Source organism: Phragmites australis, chromosome 2 (assembly GCF_958298935.1).
Source record: "Phragmites australis chromosome 2, lpPhrAust1.1, whole genome shotgun sequence".
Taxonomy (NCBI): Eukaryota; Viridiplantae; Streptophyta; class Magnoliopsida; order Poales; family Poaceae; genus Phragmites; species Phragmites australis.
Genome location: NC_084922.1, coordinates 7,870,598 through 7,887,946, shown reverse-complemented (window position 1 = coordinate 7,887,946; position 17,349 = coordinate 7,870,598). Strand labels below are relative to the sequence as shown.

The 17,349-nt window shown below is 44.6% G+C and overlaps 1 protein-coding gene and 1 pseudogene across 1 annotated transcript; one reads left to right on the top strand and one right to left on the bottom strand.

Annotated features, from left to right (window-relative positions):
- Nucleotides 1-76: 76 nt before the first annotated feature.
- On the bottom strand, nucleotides 77-9,096 carry LOC133897606 (coleoptile phototropism protein 1-like). The gene is made up of 3 exons (XM_062338402.1): nucleotides 8,011-9,096; nucleotides 550-855; nucleotides 77-448 (listed from the first exon to the last, which is right to left on the bottom strand). Exons 1-3 carry the CDS (start codon nucleotides 9,085-9,087, stop codon nucleotides 212-214), a joined length of 1,620 nt encoding a protein of 539 aa, XP_062194386.1. The 5' UTR covers nucleotides 9,088-9,096; the 3' UTR covers nucleotides 77-211.
- LOC133910354 (small nucleolar RNA Z247) lies at nucleotides 1,560-1,681 on the top strand (annotated as a pseudogene).
- Nucleotides 9,097-17,349: the final 8,253 nt, after the last annotated feature.

Genomic DNA, 17,349 nt, shown 5'->3' with positions numbered 1-17,349 from the left:
TCTGTTTGTGGTTTCAGGCTGTCAACAGTTGGTGCTTTTATACATGCACTGCAGTGAGATAATTTCACCATGAACAGACACTCGAAATCACTATAACACAAGAGACAATTCAAACTCAAAGAAATGGCTGTAACCAAACGAAAAGTAAAAAACAAAATTAACAACCCAGTGTTCATCATTCCATCAGCATGGTTCCAGTTCCAGCCCTCCCTTAAGACGTTGACTTGCGCCACTTGGCGTTCGGCGTCGCCGTCGCGGTGCTGCCCTTCTTCCCTTTCGTCGGCGTCCGCCGCTCCATGCCGCTCTCCGAGTCATCCACCCTCGCGACGTCGGCGCCCATGCCGCCGCTGAACCAGAACGTACTCCACTTGAAGAATCCACCGCCGCCGCGCCGCCGCCTCTCAGAGCTCAGCCTGTCCACCTGAGCCTGCAGCGCGTTGCACTGCATCTGCAATGGAGGTACGAGACCATCTCAGCGTTTCAATATCAGTGTATTGGATCGGAGCACCGAAGTGGGTGCAGACTAGAGAGCTCAAGATGATGAAGAACCTGGAGCCTGGCAACGTCCTCGCGGAGGCGGCGTACCTCCTGGTGCTGCGCGAGGACCTCGCGCTTGGAGGGGCACCGGCCGGGGAGCTCCAGCGCCGGGTTGGGGCTCCGCTGGCCGGTGAAGGAGGCGCTCAGCTCGGCGAGGCGGCTGAGCTTGCCGTGCTCTGAAAAGAGCACCTGCATCACGGAGCGCATCGACATACGATCGTTCTGGACGGCGTGCGCCGCGGCCTCCGCCGTGAGCTTGCGCGCGTCGATCAGCCTGCACAGCGACTTCCTCTCCTCCTTGCCCGTGTTTGGATGCGCCTGATGGAAATGGAACCATCACAGCATTCTGGATCATCTTAACGCAATTTCATTCTACTACATCATCAAATTTGCATTGCACAAATTGACAACTTTGAAATTGGCATTGTTAGAGATAATTTATACTCATATATAAACTTGCGCGGCCTTATAACAGGAGGTGATAACGCTTTCACATTCTCGCACATGGTATCAGAGTCATCATTCTCCACCAAAGCATCCATGGCAACCTCATCCTTCAAACCTACCCACCCTTCCCCTCTCGGCCTTCCCATTGCCGAGAAACTACCCAAAACCAATTACCTCATGTGGAAAGTCCAATTCATGCCGGTCATCCGAGGCGCCTAGTTGTTTGATTTCCTCGATGGCACAAGCATATGCTCTCCCGCTGAATTTAATGTCAAGGAGGGAGACAAGATGGTCAAGATAGTGAATCCGACGTACACCTAGTGGATCGCCACGGATCAACAAGTTCTTGGTTTTCTCTTCAATTCCCTATCTCAGGAAATTCTCACGCAAGTGGTGATGGCAAGGATTGCTGCCCAAGCATGGCGTAACATCGAGGCGCTCTTCTCCTCCCAGACTCACGCACGGGCGGTTAACACCAATATGGCGCTGGCTACGACCCAAAAGGGTCCATGACAATCGCTAAATATGTCACTAAGATGAAAGCCCTCGGAGAGGAGATGGCATTTGAAGGCAAGCCATTAGATGATGAAGAGATGATCTCCTACATTTTCACCGACCTCGACGTTGATTTCAATCCTGGCACGAGTGAAACTGATCTTCGTTGTTGAGCTTTATGAGCAGCGTATGAGCTTTGAAGTTCAGATGGATCTCCTACATGACAATCCTTCATCTACGTCGTTGCCTAATACTGCTAGTCACGGCAGACGAGATGGCAATCGTGGTCGTGGCAACAATGGTCGTGGAAATGGTAACAGCGACAGGCAGGCATCTCAAGGAGGACAAGGCAACCAGAGTGGCAAGGGTAGCTCTAGCAATACACGTCCCACTTGTCAACTCTGCAAGAAGTCAGGCCACATGGTAATCAATTGTTGGCATATATTTGATGAAAATTTTGTCCCCGAAGACAAAAGTGCAGCTGCAGCGACGTGCTCCTATGGGGTAGACACAATATACACTGATTTCAGTGCGATTGATCACATCACGAGCGAGTTGGACAAGTTGACAGATTGTGATAAATACAACGGCAATGATCAGATCCACATCGCGAGCGGTGCAAGTATGGGGATTAATCATATTGGTCATGCTATTGTTCCTACTCCTAATCAAAATCTTCATCTTCATAATGTTCTTCATGCTCTTGAAACTAGGAAGAATTTAATTTCAGTTCATAAATTTACTTCTGATAACAATGCCTTTCTTGAATTTCATCCTAATTTCTTCCTTGTAAAGGATCAGGCAATGAAGAGCATTCTCCTTCGAGTGTAGAGGAGGACTTTATCCTTTTCCATTCGTACCTGCGCCAATAAAACAAGCTTTTGGTTGCACGCTCTCCCCAGCACAATGGCATAGTCAGCTTGGCCATCCTTCCTATTCAGTTGTTTAGGAAGTCATTATCCAAAATAATCTCCCTTGTTCCAAAGAGTTCAATAAGGAGTAAGTCTATCAACAGGCCAAGAGTCATCGATTGCTCTATTCTAGATCCACTAGTGTTTCGAGTGCTCCCTTAGAACTTATGCTTTCTGATGTTTGGGGTTCTACTCCTAATTTTGTAGGCAGGAAGAAATATTATGTCAATTTTATTGATGATTATAGCAAGTTCACTTGGGTTTATCTCCTTAAACACAAGTCTGGAGTTCTCCAAAAATTTCATGAATTTCAAGTTCTTGTTGAACAACTTCTTGATCGTAAAATCATAACCATGCAGACTGACTAGGGGGTAGGCGGAGGAGGGGGGAGGGGGATATGAAAAGCTTCACCAAAATTGGTATATCACACCATGTTTCATGTCCACACTCGCACCAATAAAATGGTTTCGCTGAAAGAAAACATCATCACATTGTTAAAGTAGGCCTTGCTCTCCTTGCTCATGCGTCTATGCCTCTAGTTATGGAATGAAGCCTTCCTTAATGCAACCTATCTCATTAATAGAACTCCCAGTCGTGTTAATCAAAACACCACTCCTTTGGACGTCTATTCGACTATAAACCTAACTGTTCCCTTATTTGTGTGTTTGGTTGTGCTTGTTAGTCAAACCTTCTACCATACAATTCACGCAAGCTTCAATTTCGTTCTAAATATTGTGCCTTCCTTGGTTATAGCAACTTACACAAAGGGTTTACATGTTTTGATATATCTACATGCTGAATATATATTTCTAGGGATGTTGTTTTTCATGAAACTATCTTTCTTTTTTCTCAGTTACACCCAAATGCTGGCTCAAGGTTAAGATATAAAATTCTTGTTTACCCTTCTTTTCATCTTAGTATTGGGAGTAATTCTATGAATGATCAATAAGTGATTAATACCCCTACCATTGTTGCTAATGATGCACATAATAATTCTAGAAATAGTGTTGCGGACTATTTGGAAGCGAATCATGATTTTATGCAGGTTGGAGCAGATTCGGCGGCAACCAGCATTGGCACGGATCCCAGCACAGATTTCCCTATGCACTTGTTGAATGAATCGGCCTAAAAAATAGTGCTCAAGCGGTGCCCTTTCCAGCCGTGCGTGTTGAGTCTGCGCATGACATGCAGCATAGCTGTTCGGATCGACCGATGACAACAACGTGGGCACACAGACACCTGTTGAATCTTGCGACGATGCATCTAGCCCATCGGCTCCCAGACTGCGCATTGCATCTTCATCACCAGCTAATCATGAGGGCGCAAGATCTTCTACGGCTGGAGGCAATGCACATGCTGCTGTTGAATAGATCCCCGCACCTCCAATTCGTCAACATGGCACAAGACTTTGCAGTGGGATTCGTAAGCCCCTAACTCACATCGATGGTACAATTCCGTATGGATTTCTCACTACTACTACAGAACCAAAAACTTTAGAAGATGCTTTGTTCGATTGTAATTGGAAAAATCCCATAGATAATGAATTTGCAGCTCTCATGAAAACCCAAACCTGGCATCTGGTTCCTCCAATAATGGAATAATATTATTGAGTGCAGATGGGTCTATAAGGTCAAGAAAAAAGCTGATTGCACTATAGATAAATATAAAGCTAGATTGGTAGCCAACAGTTTTAAGTAACGATATGGAATAGACTATGATGATACTTTCATTCTTGTGGTTAATGCAGCTGCTATCAGATTGGTTTTGTCTATTGTTGTTTCCAGGGGATGGATTCTTCACCAATTGGATATTTAGAATATGTTTCTTCATGTTGTTCTAGACGAGGAAGTGTTTATGAGGCATCTACCAGGATATGAAGATGAATCAAAATCAAATTATGTTTGTAAACTGGATAAATCCTTGTATTGTTTAAAACAGACACCTCGAGCTTGATATTCAAGATTGAGCATGAAACTTCAAAGTCTTGGTTTTCGGCCATCCAAAGGAGATGCCTCTCTATTCTATTACAGTAAGGGAAATGTGATTATATTTATTCTTATCTATGCGGATGATACAACTGTAGCAAGTTCTTCACAAGAGACAACTTTAGCCCTGTTGCAGGATCTCAAGCAAGAATTTGCTCTAAAGGATCTTGATGATCTTAGTTATTTTTTAGGATTGAAGTAAAAAGGATACATGATAATATATTATTAACTTAGGAAAAATATGCTATTGATATATTAAACAGAGTTGGGATGATGAACTGTAAGCCTATTAGTAAGCTACTTCCATCTTCAGAGAAGTTGTCGGTCTTTGAAGGAGAAGCATTAGATCTTGAAAGTGCAACAAAATTTAGAAGTGTTGTAGGTGCTTTATGATACCTGATCTGATCTTGCTTTTCCGATTAACAAGGTATGTCAATTTCTGCATTCTCCTACTACAGTTAATTGGACAGCAGTCAAGAGAATCTTAAGATAACTTAAACATACTATTGGTATTGGATTGAAGATAAAAGAAGTCTCCTTTTGTACTTGTGAGTGTTTTTTCTTATGCAGATTGTGCTAACTACTTAGATGATAGAAGATCCACATGTGGCTTCATTGTATTCTTGGGATCTAATCTTATTTCCTGGAGTGCTAAGAAACAACCTACTGTATCAAGATCAAGCGTACATAGGCATAGCACAAGGCTTTTGCAACAGCTGAAGTTATATGGTTACAAACGATACTCGGTGAGACATGTGTTTATACTCCTAAAGCGACACGACTGTGTTGTGATAATATTGAATCTACTTACCTATCGGACAATCCAATGTTCTATGCAAGCACAAAGAACATTGAGATAGATTTCACTTTGTCAGAGAACGTGTGGCACAAAAATTGTTGGATATTTGACTTATCCCTACAGCAGATTAAATCGCCGATGGATTTACCAAGCCGCTATTTACTAAGAAGTTGAAAGAGTTTAAACGCAATCTCAACTTAGGAAAGTTATAATTGAAGATGATTGTTAGAGATAATTTGTAATAATATATGCATTGAGTCAGTTCCTAAGTATAGATAGCTTGTTGTTATCTATAAAAAATTAGGATGCTATTATATCAATATAAAACTTTGAAATCTATTTCTAAGATCATCTCCAACCATATTCCTTTTATTTCGTTTACTTTTCGATTATCTTTCTCATTCCTATTCACTTTATTTTCTCTCATCTCCAACAGCTTTCTTTCGAGAAGAATCGCAAGGGAAAGAAGAGAGAATCTCGTTTCGAAGGGAATGATCTTGAAAATCCATTTGTGATGAGAACCGTAAAAGGGAACCGCTGGAGCACTAAAATAAAAAAAAATCCCTTCACGATGAGATTTTCGTCAAAAAACCCCCTTAAAGATAGCCTAAGATATAATGTTTATCGTGATTTTCTCGGTCTTCGTCTATAAACTCACGCGGCCTCTTATTAGAGGTGATAAAGCTTCCACGTTCTCGCACAGACATGACTTTTCATGGCCAGTGTATCATTGATTTGACACGAGGATGTGTCATCTCGGACAGAGTTGTCAGCATATCTGATGACAGGATCTCAGCTGGAGAAAAACGCAGAGCAATGAAACAAACTTCCCCATGGTTTGTTTGGCCGCATTTCGATCTTTAAAGTGCTAAAGTTCTTTTTTTTTGCATGGATAAAGTGCTAAAGTTCTGATGCTCAGGACCATAAGATCGAAGGATAGACCAAGCACTGTTCTAGCCTGCACTCTGCAACGGCTGGCACCTAAAAGACTGTGAGTATCTATCTAGTAAATTTCTTGTTCATGTCTACAAGATCCCTGAGCAAGTTGCAGGCACTGCTTACTTGGGAATTTAAACCACACATTTTTTTGGATGAATCTGAACGAAATATTAGTATCAAGCACTGCTAGTGTTTTTTTAATAATGGACTAAAATCCCGGTTTCAGCTCTACGGGACATCAAACTGTTAATTATTGCAAACACCGCTAGCGGTTGGTCATAGCAAGACAAAAAAAAGTGTGGCAGCTGAACAGTTGAGTGCACAGGGCATGCAGCCATGCACCATGGGACAAGAAGGGTTTTGGTATCCACAAGCACCTATTCCCATGTGTAATAACAGGGTAAATCTTTTTGTTGGTTAGCAGCTGGAGCTCACGTGAGCTCTGTTTCCTATGGTTTGTTCTTCACTAGGCAGATTCTAACACCATCAGGCGTGAAGCGGCTGAACAAGCTTCGGAGGTTAGTGTTAACTTTTGGACACTACAGTGATACCAAGAGATAAGACATTTCAGCGTTTTGACATACTCTCCTTATGCATCAGACAGATGCAAGGAAGGGTCTTGACGAAAAAAGCTGGGAGGGATTTCAATTTTGCATTAGCCAACCATGGAAGCTACTACTCTATCATCCGGTTCACAAGCCACGCAGAAACAAAATCCTATGGGATAAAATAACAAGTGTAGTTTGTGTCCGTACCTGATAGAATATGCATAGTTTTATGCTGCAGGCTTGCAATGATTTTTATTTGATGGTACACACAAGACCTAACTTATGATTGCAGAATAATTCGATTTACGGCAACAAGATGCTTTAAGAAATAGAGTGAATAGCACAAAACTATAACTATGGCCAACTGGGTTTGATTGTCTCATTGTCATATGGGCTAACTAGGTTTTGTGTTGCAAATGTGTACATAATTGTAGTTTTATAATACTAGGTATAATAGTTATAGTTTTATGTTATAAATAACATAATAGTTATAGTTTTGTGAAACTTAAAATGACCATTGGTAGTACTACACTGGTATTATCCTAGACACCCAGTACATGGTCCAATGCAAATAACAGGACTGCAGTCAAACACACAAACACATGAGTATGCCTCCAAGTTTTCAAATGGCCAAAGACTAAGGTCCTCATGTGCTAGTTGGTCATAAATATATATCATTTCAATATGACATAGTCTTTAATATATAGTTTAGATCACTATTTTTATTAGAATATATTTATTAAATTAATTGAATTTATGATATTATGAAAGTATCTTTCAAAATAAATTTACACGCATGATTTTAATGTTTTCAAAATAAATATTTTAAAAACTATTATTAATCAAAATTTTAAAAATTTGACTAATTTTTTCAAAAAAATGTTATGTATTTATAATAGGAGGATCCCTCTCTCTTACGGTACTACTCATTTTACTATGTCGAGCATGCATCCACCGAAGGAGGCACATTGGCCAACACGTTGCGCTGGTTCGGTTGGGATGGCCGGATGAGCCTATGTGCAACCCAAGGCAAGGCACCCCCATTGTCCATCAACTCGAGAACGAAGGCTTCACCGCCCTGCTGCCTTTTCGCCGTGCACAAGAAGGCGTTGCCAAGCGAAAGTAATAATCACTGCAAGACTGCAACTGAGATTTCCTCTCTAGGCATGGCGATTGCGATGCAGGAATGCAAGTTAGTATGCGCTAACACAGTAACGCTGACACGCGGCTGTGTTCTTTGTAGCCGAGGCCTTTTCCGCGAGTAGGAATGGGCACCAAGTCATGGAGTGCAGTCAAGGAGGAAGCAGAAATGGGAAGGGATGGAGGCGAGTAAGCAAGCGCACGCGCACCTTGAGATAGGTGTCGACGGCGCGGTAGAGCGCATCGTCCGCGGGGCGGGCATGGGCTGGGACGGCGCGCGCGAGCTCCTCGAACTCGGCGGGGTTCAGCCCGGCCTCCAGCGCCGCCTCGGCGAGGTACGCGTCCACCAGCCTCGCCACCCTGGCGGCCGCCGCGCCGCCGCCGCCGACGGTGCTGGCCTTGATGGCGGCGGCGCCCTCCTTGAGGAACCCGCGCACGAGCCGCAGCACGAGCGGCACGTCCAGCAGCAGCGCCGAGCCGCCTGGGTTCTCGCCGTGCCCGAACGCCGGTATCATCACCGCGCCCAGCGTGGCCTGGTCTAGCCGCCGGGCCGCGCGGACCTCCAGGTCCTGCAGCAGCGCCGCGTCGGCGCCCACCGTGCTCCCCGCGCGGAGCAGCTTGAGCAAGAAGTCACACGTGATGCCGTCGTCGGCGACGGCGCCGCCGCAGCCGGGCGCTGGCGGATCGGGCGGGAGCGCGGCGACGAGGGACTCCAGCAGGAGCCGCTTCTTGAGCCACATGGCGGTGGGGCTCTCCGGGGGCAGGAAGCGGCCGGACGCGGACGAGGAGGGCGGCACCACGTCCGGGAGCCACTTGGCGGCGTAGTGGGACAGCACGGACGCGAGCAGGTCGGGGCGCGCGCAGGCCGCCGACTTGGACTTGAGTGCGGCGACGGTGCGCGCGAAGTTGTCCACGTCGTTGACGCACGAGTCGTCACTGCTGCTGGCCGCCGCCGCGGCGACCAGCCACGGCTCCGAAGCCGCGCGCGCGTGCTCGGCGCCACCCCCGGCCGTGGCGACGCCGGGCGACGCCGTCCTCGGGCTCTGACTCTGAGACGACGACTTCATGGTTGGTGGCCGGTCTCGTGCGCAAGCTCTCAGAGAACTCCCGTCTGGACGTCGCCTGTGCGTGCGTGAATGGGTAGTAGTAGCTGGTGAGCAAGCTAGCTGGTTGGCTCGGGAGCCGTGTGAGCAGCTAGCTGCATGCTGTGTGCCTGTGTCACTCGAGTGTATCTGTGCATATGGACCAAAGAACAAGCTGTGCGGCAGTGCGAGAGACGCTGACATACTTGGATCGGAGCGGATACGGAGGTAGTATATGGCTGCGGATACTATCATCACACCATGCTAACGCGTACAAATAATTAGGTATATACGGACAAGATGCATGCGTTTCTATATATCAATGTCAATTGTCATATGCTAAAATAAGGTATTTGATGTGTGAAATTGATGTGCATGTAGTGTATGCACATCTACTGTTCTCTGGGCCAATTTACACAAAGGAATTAGGCGGATAAGATAGAGTGCATCAGAAGCAATAGCATGTGCATCATCAGTGCATATATGTGAGACTACGGATAATGCAGCACTGGACCTCATTCACCGAAAGTACATCCAGATGCGTGCATGCAGATGAATCGGCCTACACTATGCTAGTTAATTTTACTGTTTCATCCGCGTTCACGTCGAATGGACCACGTACTCCATCCAGTCATCCGCATGCGTTCATGGATAATACACCTGTACATATAACATCAGTTGGTTTTAATTCACTATACGCCACCGTGTTCCAACTGAGCACCCTGGCCTTCTTGCACAGCAGGGCAACCTACATTTGTTCTTGATATAATAGATGTATAATTACCTTTTCCTTTCCTATATATTTAACTAGGTAATTGTCCTTGTAATACGCAGTACATTGCTTGGAATAGAATATTGCTGGCTCACGTGAAGGGATTACAAAAACTACTCTCACCTCATGTCCCCAACGGAGCCAAAGGCCCCTTTTGCCCTTGAGTTCCAGCTTGCTACTTGTATATGACATATCTTCAATACACATGTTGTAACATTATTTTTTAAATTATTTTTAGTGAAATTTGCTAATCATATAATAATATAAAAATATTTTTCCTTAAATCCGTTCACTTCAATTTTATATTATTAATAGTTATAGTTTTCGAAGTTTTATCACACACATTCTTAAATGACATGTATTTACATACTAAGACAGCTTCTCTTAGTTTTAATCACTAATCACGAAGGGGACAAACCAGACGCAAGCCTGTTGCGACTGTAATCGAGGCCACGCAAATGGCGGTCGATGAGAGAAACCAGAAGAGACAGGTCGCATCTTTAATTAATGCATGACCTCCAATACGTACGGTGGTTGTCGTAGCTGTGTATATATACGAATGTATCTCCTGCACTGCCAAAGCCGTACGATACATAACGGTATAAATCGTGTCGCTATGCGTACAACGACGCCTGGACGTGTGTCACTGCGCCACCGTGTCCTTTTCGAGTAATGCGTGCAGTGATAATAATGATGGTTTGACACGAATACAATCATCATACTTCATAATAAAGATTGTTAGGTCATCTTTAACAGAAACTCTAAAAATTCATACTCTATAATACTATTATAGTATTCTTTAATATTATTATAGCATCTCCTATTTTTTTCATCTCCAACAGACACCATATTTCCTATTTTTCATTACTCTCCTCCTCCCTCCAGACTCACGTGCATACTCAGTACACAGTGATGAGGCATGCTATAGTAGGTAGCAAATTTGCCGGCTCCTCCATCCCGACCATATTACTGTAGCTGCGAAAAAGTTGATTTGGATCATCTGTTAGAGATAGATATGGTGTAGAGGGAGAGACATTTTACTGTAGTAGGAAGCCAAAAGTACAGATACTATCTCTGTTGGAGTTGGCCTTACGTTGCCCCCCTGCTCACAGAAGCCTCGCGTCGTCTAGAAGCAGGGCCTAGTCACACCATCGTCGCCTAGTGCCCCCTAGTCACACCTAGCTTGGTCTCTGTTGCCCATCTTGCTCTTACGGTGGCAGGTCCCTCCCCTTCTTCTTTCTCTTTCTTTCCCCTTCTCTCTCCTCCTTTCTCCTCTTTTACTAGTTGGTTCTTTCCGTCGGGTGGTGTTGGCCGAGCTCGATGCCCTTGTCGGCTTCGCCCCAGCCTGGTCGGATCGGGCCTCCCGTTGGTCGGATATGTGCCCTGTCAACCTGCTCGTCACGGATCCACACCTATTAGGTCATTCTGTGCTCCCTCCAAGGGTTCACCAGCGATCTATGGTCTTGGGGGTCGACTTGGGGCCACTGCCATGACACGACGTTCGACCTCCCTGTGTTGGTCTCCATGGAGATGGCTGCTGCTCCGACGTCATCATGGCCACCCATCGTTGCCGGAGTTCGATCTTAGGCGACGGCTCTGATCGAATGCAGTGCCGTCGGTGTCGAGTGGTTCTCCGCGGCGGTGGGGGCCTCCTTGGCGACAACATCTGTGGCACATGGCGTCCTGCTTGTCAGCCTCCACCTCATAGACGCGCTTCTGCCTGTCGGTCTCCTGCTTGTCCGCTGGTGGTGCTATTGGTGTGTCTGCCGCAACCTTAGTGCCACCGTCGTGGTCCTACAAGTGTCCACTGTGGGGGACGCCGTGGTGCTACTGTCTGTCGTGATGCCATCACCGTGGTGATACTGTCCCCCATGGTGTTGCTCCCTCGTGTGTCTAGTTCTTGGCGTTTACATTGCTCCTCCCCTTGCCCGACATCCTCCTCTTCTGCAGGTTGGGCCCGTGGGGAGCTTCGTGATGCTAGGATGGTTGTGGGACGACACAGTTGCGAGATGGTGGCCGGTGGCAACAACACCATGTCGTTCCCGGCTCTTGGCGTGGGCATTGCTCCTCCGCTTGCCCAACCTCCTCCTCTTCCGCTGGTTGAGCCCGTGGGGAGCTTTGTGACGCCGAGATAGTGTTGGCTTTGCGCGGGCTACCGTGCGCGAGGGACGGGTTGTGGGAGCCGCTAACGAAAGCTTTGCCTGGTTTTGGCCAGCATCGATGACGGAGACGCCCTCAGGCGCTATTCTCCTCCTTAGAGGCATTGTCATAGCGCCCCCACTCTGCTCCCCTGAAGTCTCTGGGTGAAAACCTGGTTAGGGTTTTCGGGTGGGCGATAGTGGCATCTTGACATCGCGTCCTCCTTGGAGGTATCGCTCTGGAGATCCTTTTCTCGTACTGTGGTGGTCGTCGGCTTGGTGGTGGCTTGGCCGATTTCGGTTTGAACTATTGGTTTATTTTGTAGGTTTGCCCATACGTCCTCAATTCATGGTGGCTTTTTCATTTTGGTTTGGTACTTCTTGATAGTAATTTGTTTCAATGCACGCTCCTCTGAAGTGACGCGCTATCAACTCGTGTGACAAAGAGGTGGCGTGGGAGCAGGGCTTCGCCGACCAAGTTCTGTTGTGGCGGTGTGAGAACAGGGCTTCGCCAGTCGAGTTGTGGAGTTGTGGGAGCAGAGTTCCGAGCAACCGAATTGCGAGAGAGGTTGTGGTTGGGTTGGTTAACGCGCGAGTTGAGTTGAGTTAGACTTGGCTGTTGTCTGGTTATGCCTTTGGTATGAGAGTTGTTTTGTTTTGAGGTCGTATTGTCATCTTGAGTTTGCTTACTAGTTCCTTTAAAGTGTGAAGTTTGTGAGGTTTTCGGGCCTAATTTCCCTTATAAACTAGGTTAATTATTGCATTCTATTAAAAAATCGGTAATGCTCTTACCATCCTCCTGGTTGTACGTGATTTTGTGGTTCTAGATTTAATGACACCATCTATACATCCAGTGGCGAACTAGGATTCGCATAATGGATGTTCAAACTTAAAAAAAATGTTTAATAGAAGAGGATACAAATTTACAATAGCATAACTGAAGTACACAAATGATTCAGGTAGCAACATCTTAGCTAATTTAGAGAAATTACAAAACAATTAAGAAAACTACAAATCAACTCGGCGTTTTGTCATGGCTTGGAAGTGCTGGATGATGTCATTTTCTTTGACTTGACAAAAAAGTCATGCTCTAGAAACGTAACTAGATAATCATTCATAAGTTGGTTCCCTATTCGATTTCTTAGGTTATTCTTCATATAATTCATTACCATCCGATTTCTTAACTTGTTCTTCATATAATTCATTGAAAAAAAATACTCTCTCAACACTAGCTATTGCTACTGAAAGAATCAACATCGATTTAAGAAGCTTGTACACGATTCCATAATACTTGTTCTTATTTGTTTCAACAAGCATAATGAAAAGCTCAGCAAGATTTTACTTTTCTAAATCTTTCATCTCTGTGCATATCAGTAATGAAGTGTGTAAGTTGAAATGGAAGATGTATCAACTATGTGCTTAAGAAATAGTTAGGATATAATAGCTTAACCAAGTTATTCTTATCATAAGCAGCAAATGAATTAGCCGGATTGAATAATGCCATACAAAGAAGCAAATATATGTCCTATCTGGTTGCTTGGTCATGCCGTTGCGAGGCTACGTGCACCACCGCCATCGCGCGCTGACTGTTGGCCCCCCCTAAACCCTAACCACGGGCGCTAAGGCGCTAATTTCTGTGTTGGTAACGATTGATTGAAGGATTGAGATGTTGCCTAGAGGAGGGTGAATAGATGTTCCTAAAAAAAATTAAAATTTCGTAGTGGATTAAACATAATCTGGAACCTCCGGGTTCAATCTGGAACTTCTGGACTTATCTGGAAGTTTCAAGATCAACCCAGATATTTCGATCACAAAGCTCAAAACTAAAATTAAACTACACTTATGCAATTCTACTTGAATCCAAGTGTTACCATAGATCACCAATGCTATTTCCAAGCATTTTCACAAAGCAACTGCAGCTACAAACTTGACAACAAGTAGATCAGGGCAAATCGCTCAAAAGTCAACGTGCACGAGAGCGAACACAAGAACAACACAAGTAAGCAAAGGAGACAAGTGATTTTTTTTTTGAAAGTTTAGATCCACATATTCTACATCTCCATTGATGAGCTCACAAATAGTCAAGTCTCTTTCAACCCTTTCCCCTATCAAGCGACAACAAAAATTGAGCTCGAGACATTCGCAAACTTTCTTGCGGCACACCACAAGATTAGGTGCTTACAAGCGATGCCTAGCCATTTAGAAGGGTAAACCTCCAAGGGAGACAAATGCGGAATCGACCAGCTTGACGATGAACCTAATGCTCAAAGGTTGGAGATGAAGCTCACTAACTCTCACACTTGCAATCCCTCACTCTACTCTTAATTCCTTCTGATAATTGAATCTTAGGTCAGTGGGGAGAGCTCTAGACATCTTTCAATGTCTTTATCTCGAATTTGATTGGTACTGAATGAATGGAGTGAAAGTGCCTAGAGGGGGGGGGTGAATAGGCTTTTCTGAAAATTAAAACTAAAACAACGGATTAAATCTGCCGGATACTCCGTTGAAATTCGGATACTCCGATATGGTCCGGAGTATCCGGTCTAGTCCGGAGTCTCCGGTCTATACAGGAATTTTAGAACAACTACGAATTAAAGCTAATAGCTAGAATCTAAGGTTTAAGCTAGGTCTACTGGATATCACAGAGCTAGAATAACACTTAACACTAGCAAGATGATCACTAAAGCAATTTATATGACAAATCACAAAATTCACACAATAAAGCAAATGGCACAAATACGAACACGAGAGATTATCCCGGAGTTCGGCCACCTCACAAAGAAGTGCCTACGTCTCCGTTGAGGAGCTCACAAAGAGCCGGGTCTTTTCCAATCCTATCCTCTTCTAGCTACCACCAAGATCAAACTAGAAATTCTTACTCAATTCGAAGATGTTTACAAACTTCCCGTGGCACTCCACAAGTTTTGGGTGCTCTACGGGCGACGTCTTTCCGTCTAGAAGCACAAAGCTTCAAGAGAAATGATTGCAGCGAATGCTCGATGAAGAACTCAATGCTTAAGTGGCTTGAACCCTCTCCAAACACAAACTCTCTAAATTTTTGTAAACTTTACACTAGAGGTGGTTGGAGGGTCTTTGAATGCTCTTAAAGTGCTGAAGAGGTCTAAAGTTCACCAGCAACAGCAAGCTCTAAATGCTATGGGGTGTGGGGGCATTTATAGCTCTCTCTCAAAAACTAGCCGTTACTGTTTTGTCAGAACTGACCGGAGTATCCGGTGTACACCGGAGTATCCGGCCCTAAATCCAAAAACGGCGTCAGAACGGTCACAGAATGTGTCAGAACTAGCCGTTACAGTTCTGTTAAATTACCAGAGTCTCCGGTCCTGACAGTCCTTCCAAAAACGTTAAGTCTGGAGACTAGCCGGACCCTCCGGCCTCTCCAGGTACCGGAGTATCCGGTGTACACCGGAGACTCCGGTCTCTCTTTTCTTTTATCAAAAAGATTAAACGCTAATCGAGAGTCTCTGCCGGAGTCTCCCTCGGAGACTCCGGTTAGCACTAAAACATTTACTGGAGTATCCGGTGAACACCGGAGACTCCGATCCCCTTTTAATTAAAATAAACACTTAACCGAGACTCTCTGGCGGAGTCTCCCTTGGAGACTCCGGTCTGTTAACCCTTAAATTACCGGAGTATCCGGCTCTTTTCCAAATAAAAATAAACCGTAACCGAGACTCTCTACCAGAGTCTACCTTGGAGACTCCGGGCTAAATACTGAGTACCGAAGTATCCAGTGAACACCGGAGTATCCAGACTCAGTGGATTTTTTTCAGAATGAACTCGGTGTCCGTGAGTGATTGTGTCTCTCAACTAGTTGGTTCTAAAGGATATCTTGAGCATTGAGACACTAACCAAGCAATCAAATGCAACCCTCTTAATAGAGCGGCTATCCTAGTCTCAATTTCAAAAATAAAAGAATTTAAATCCTATTGAGTACTCTTCGTTGATTCTCCATTTGTTTCGACGGGCGTCAAACGTCACTTATCTTTACAACTAATGCTTAAACCTGTTCATAACTTAGAAAAGAATGTTAGTTCCTTAATCATTTTGTTATCAATAAGCCAAAACTCACTTAGAGGGCCTAGATGCACTTTCATAGAGGGGTGAGGGTTTATACATAACCCCCAAAATCTAAGTGTTACATTGCATTCTGACATAACTCGAAACTTTTGGGCTAACACGTTACCCTAGCAACCGAGGACCCCAACTCGAAATTCTATCCAGAGGATTCGGTAAAAGCCTCCAGAATTCAGAGGTTCCGGACCATTCGAAACTTTTGGCTTAAATTAAAAAACCCAAACCGAGCACCCCTGCACGGAGCCCATTCGGAGGTTCCGACTACCTGGAACTTCCAGATTGCACCCGAAACTTTCGAGTACCGAAAACTTGTTAGCAAACTCCAGTATACATGGAGTGTCTTGTATCTCTCATAATTAGTCTAAATAGTTACTTTGAGCTTTGAGACATCTTCAAGTCAATTTGTACGTATCTCTCTTAATATTACAGTATACCTATACTCAATATTTTTTTTAAATACATTGAGTAGCCACATGTTGCTTCTCTTTTCTTTTTTGAGGTCCCTAGCGTCTTTTAACTTCTCCATGAGACTAAGGGTATGTTTATTTGAGCTTATGCTTTTGGAATTTTCTGAAAAGATGTGCTTTTGGCTTGTCTGAAAAATTGCTTATGGAAATAGAAGGTTGACTTTTATAATAAATTATTGGCTTTTTAGCATATAGCTTCTCAGAAAAGCATCTTTCAGCGAGTTTCTTAGCTTTAGTTCATTTTTTTCAGAAGCAGACTTCTGGCTTCTCTAGAAGCCACTTCTCCAAAACCCCATTTGTTCTGGCTTCTAGCTTCTGGCAGCAACAGAAGTAGAACCAGAAGAAGGAAACAAACATGGCCTAATACCTGTTTATAAACTCATTAAATTTCATTAGTCACTTGATCGCTTGTCATCAATTATCCAAAACCTATATAGAGGGCCTAAATGCACTTTTATGAGGAGACGCCGAGACGAGATGAGCCGATGAAGTCACGAGCAGGCAGGCCGACGAGGTCATCAGCATTCTGTGTTCAGCCTCATGGCCTTTGAGCCGGCTGGATGAGATTGGACCTCCAAGGTTTATACACGTGTATATATCTTACATATACTTGTTTTTTTTGCAAAAATAATGAATATTTAATCGAATACCTAGGAATTATAGAAAGTCCGCCCATGTATACATCTACCCCCTTTGCATGCATGACCTGGGTTTATACATACGTTTGTAGCGTTTTTCTTAACACACTTTCTAATTTCTAGGCGCATGGAAACAATAGGTATCGCTCAAGCGACAAAGAACGATGCGCCGGTAGGGGTTAGGGGAGGGAGATGTTTCCTTCGTTGCCGAGCTTAGAATAGGAGTTAAGAGAGGGAGGCCAGCCCAGTGAAGGAGCTAGGTACGAGGGTGGGGCGACCAGCTCCAAAACAGAAAGATTAGCATAGCAGTGGACTGTGGACGTGGATCCGACGACTGTGTGCTGCTGGAGATGGTG

Excerpts from the sequence above, each read along its gene's own strand:
- LOC133897606 (XM_062338402.1), bottom strand. The coding sequence starts at position 9,087 with ATGTCAGCGTCTCTCGCACTGCCGCACAGCTTGTTCTTTGGTCCATAT. Across the intron at positions 856-8,010 it reads CCGTCGACACCTATCTCAAG|GCGCATCCAAACACGGGCAA; the intron begins GTGCGCGTGCGC and ends CATTTCCATCAG. Across the intron at positions 449-549 it reads AGGACGTTGCCAGGCTCCAG|ATGCAGTGCAACGCGCTGCA; the intron begins GTTCTTCATCAT and ends CCTCCATTGCAG.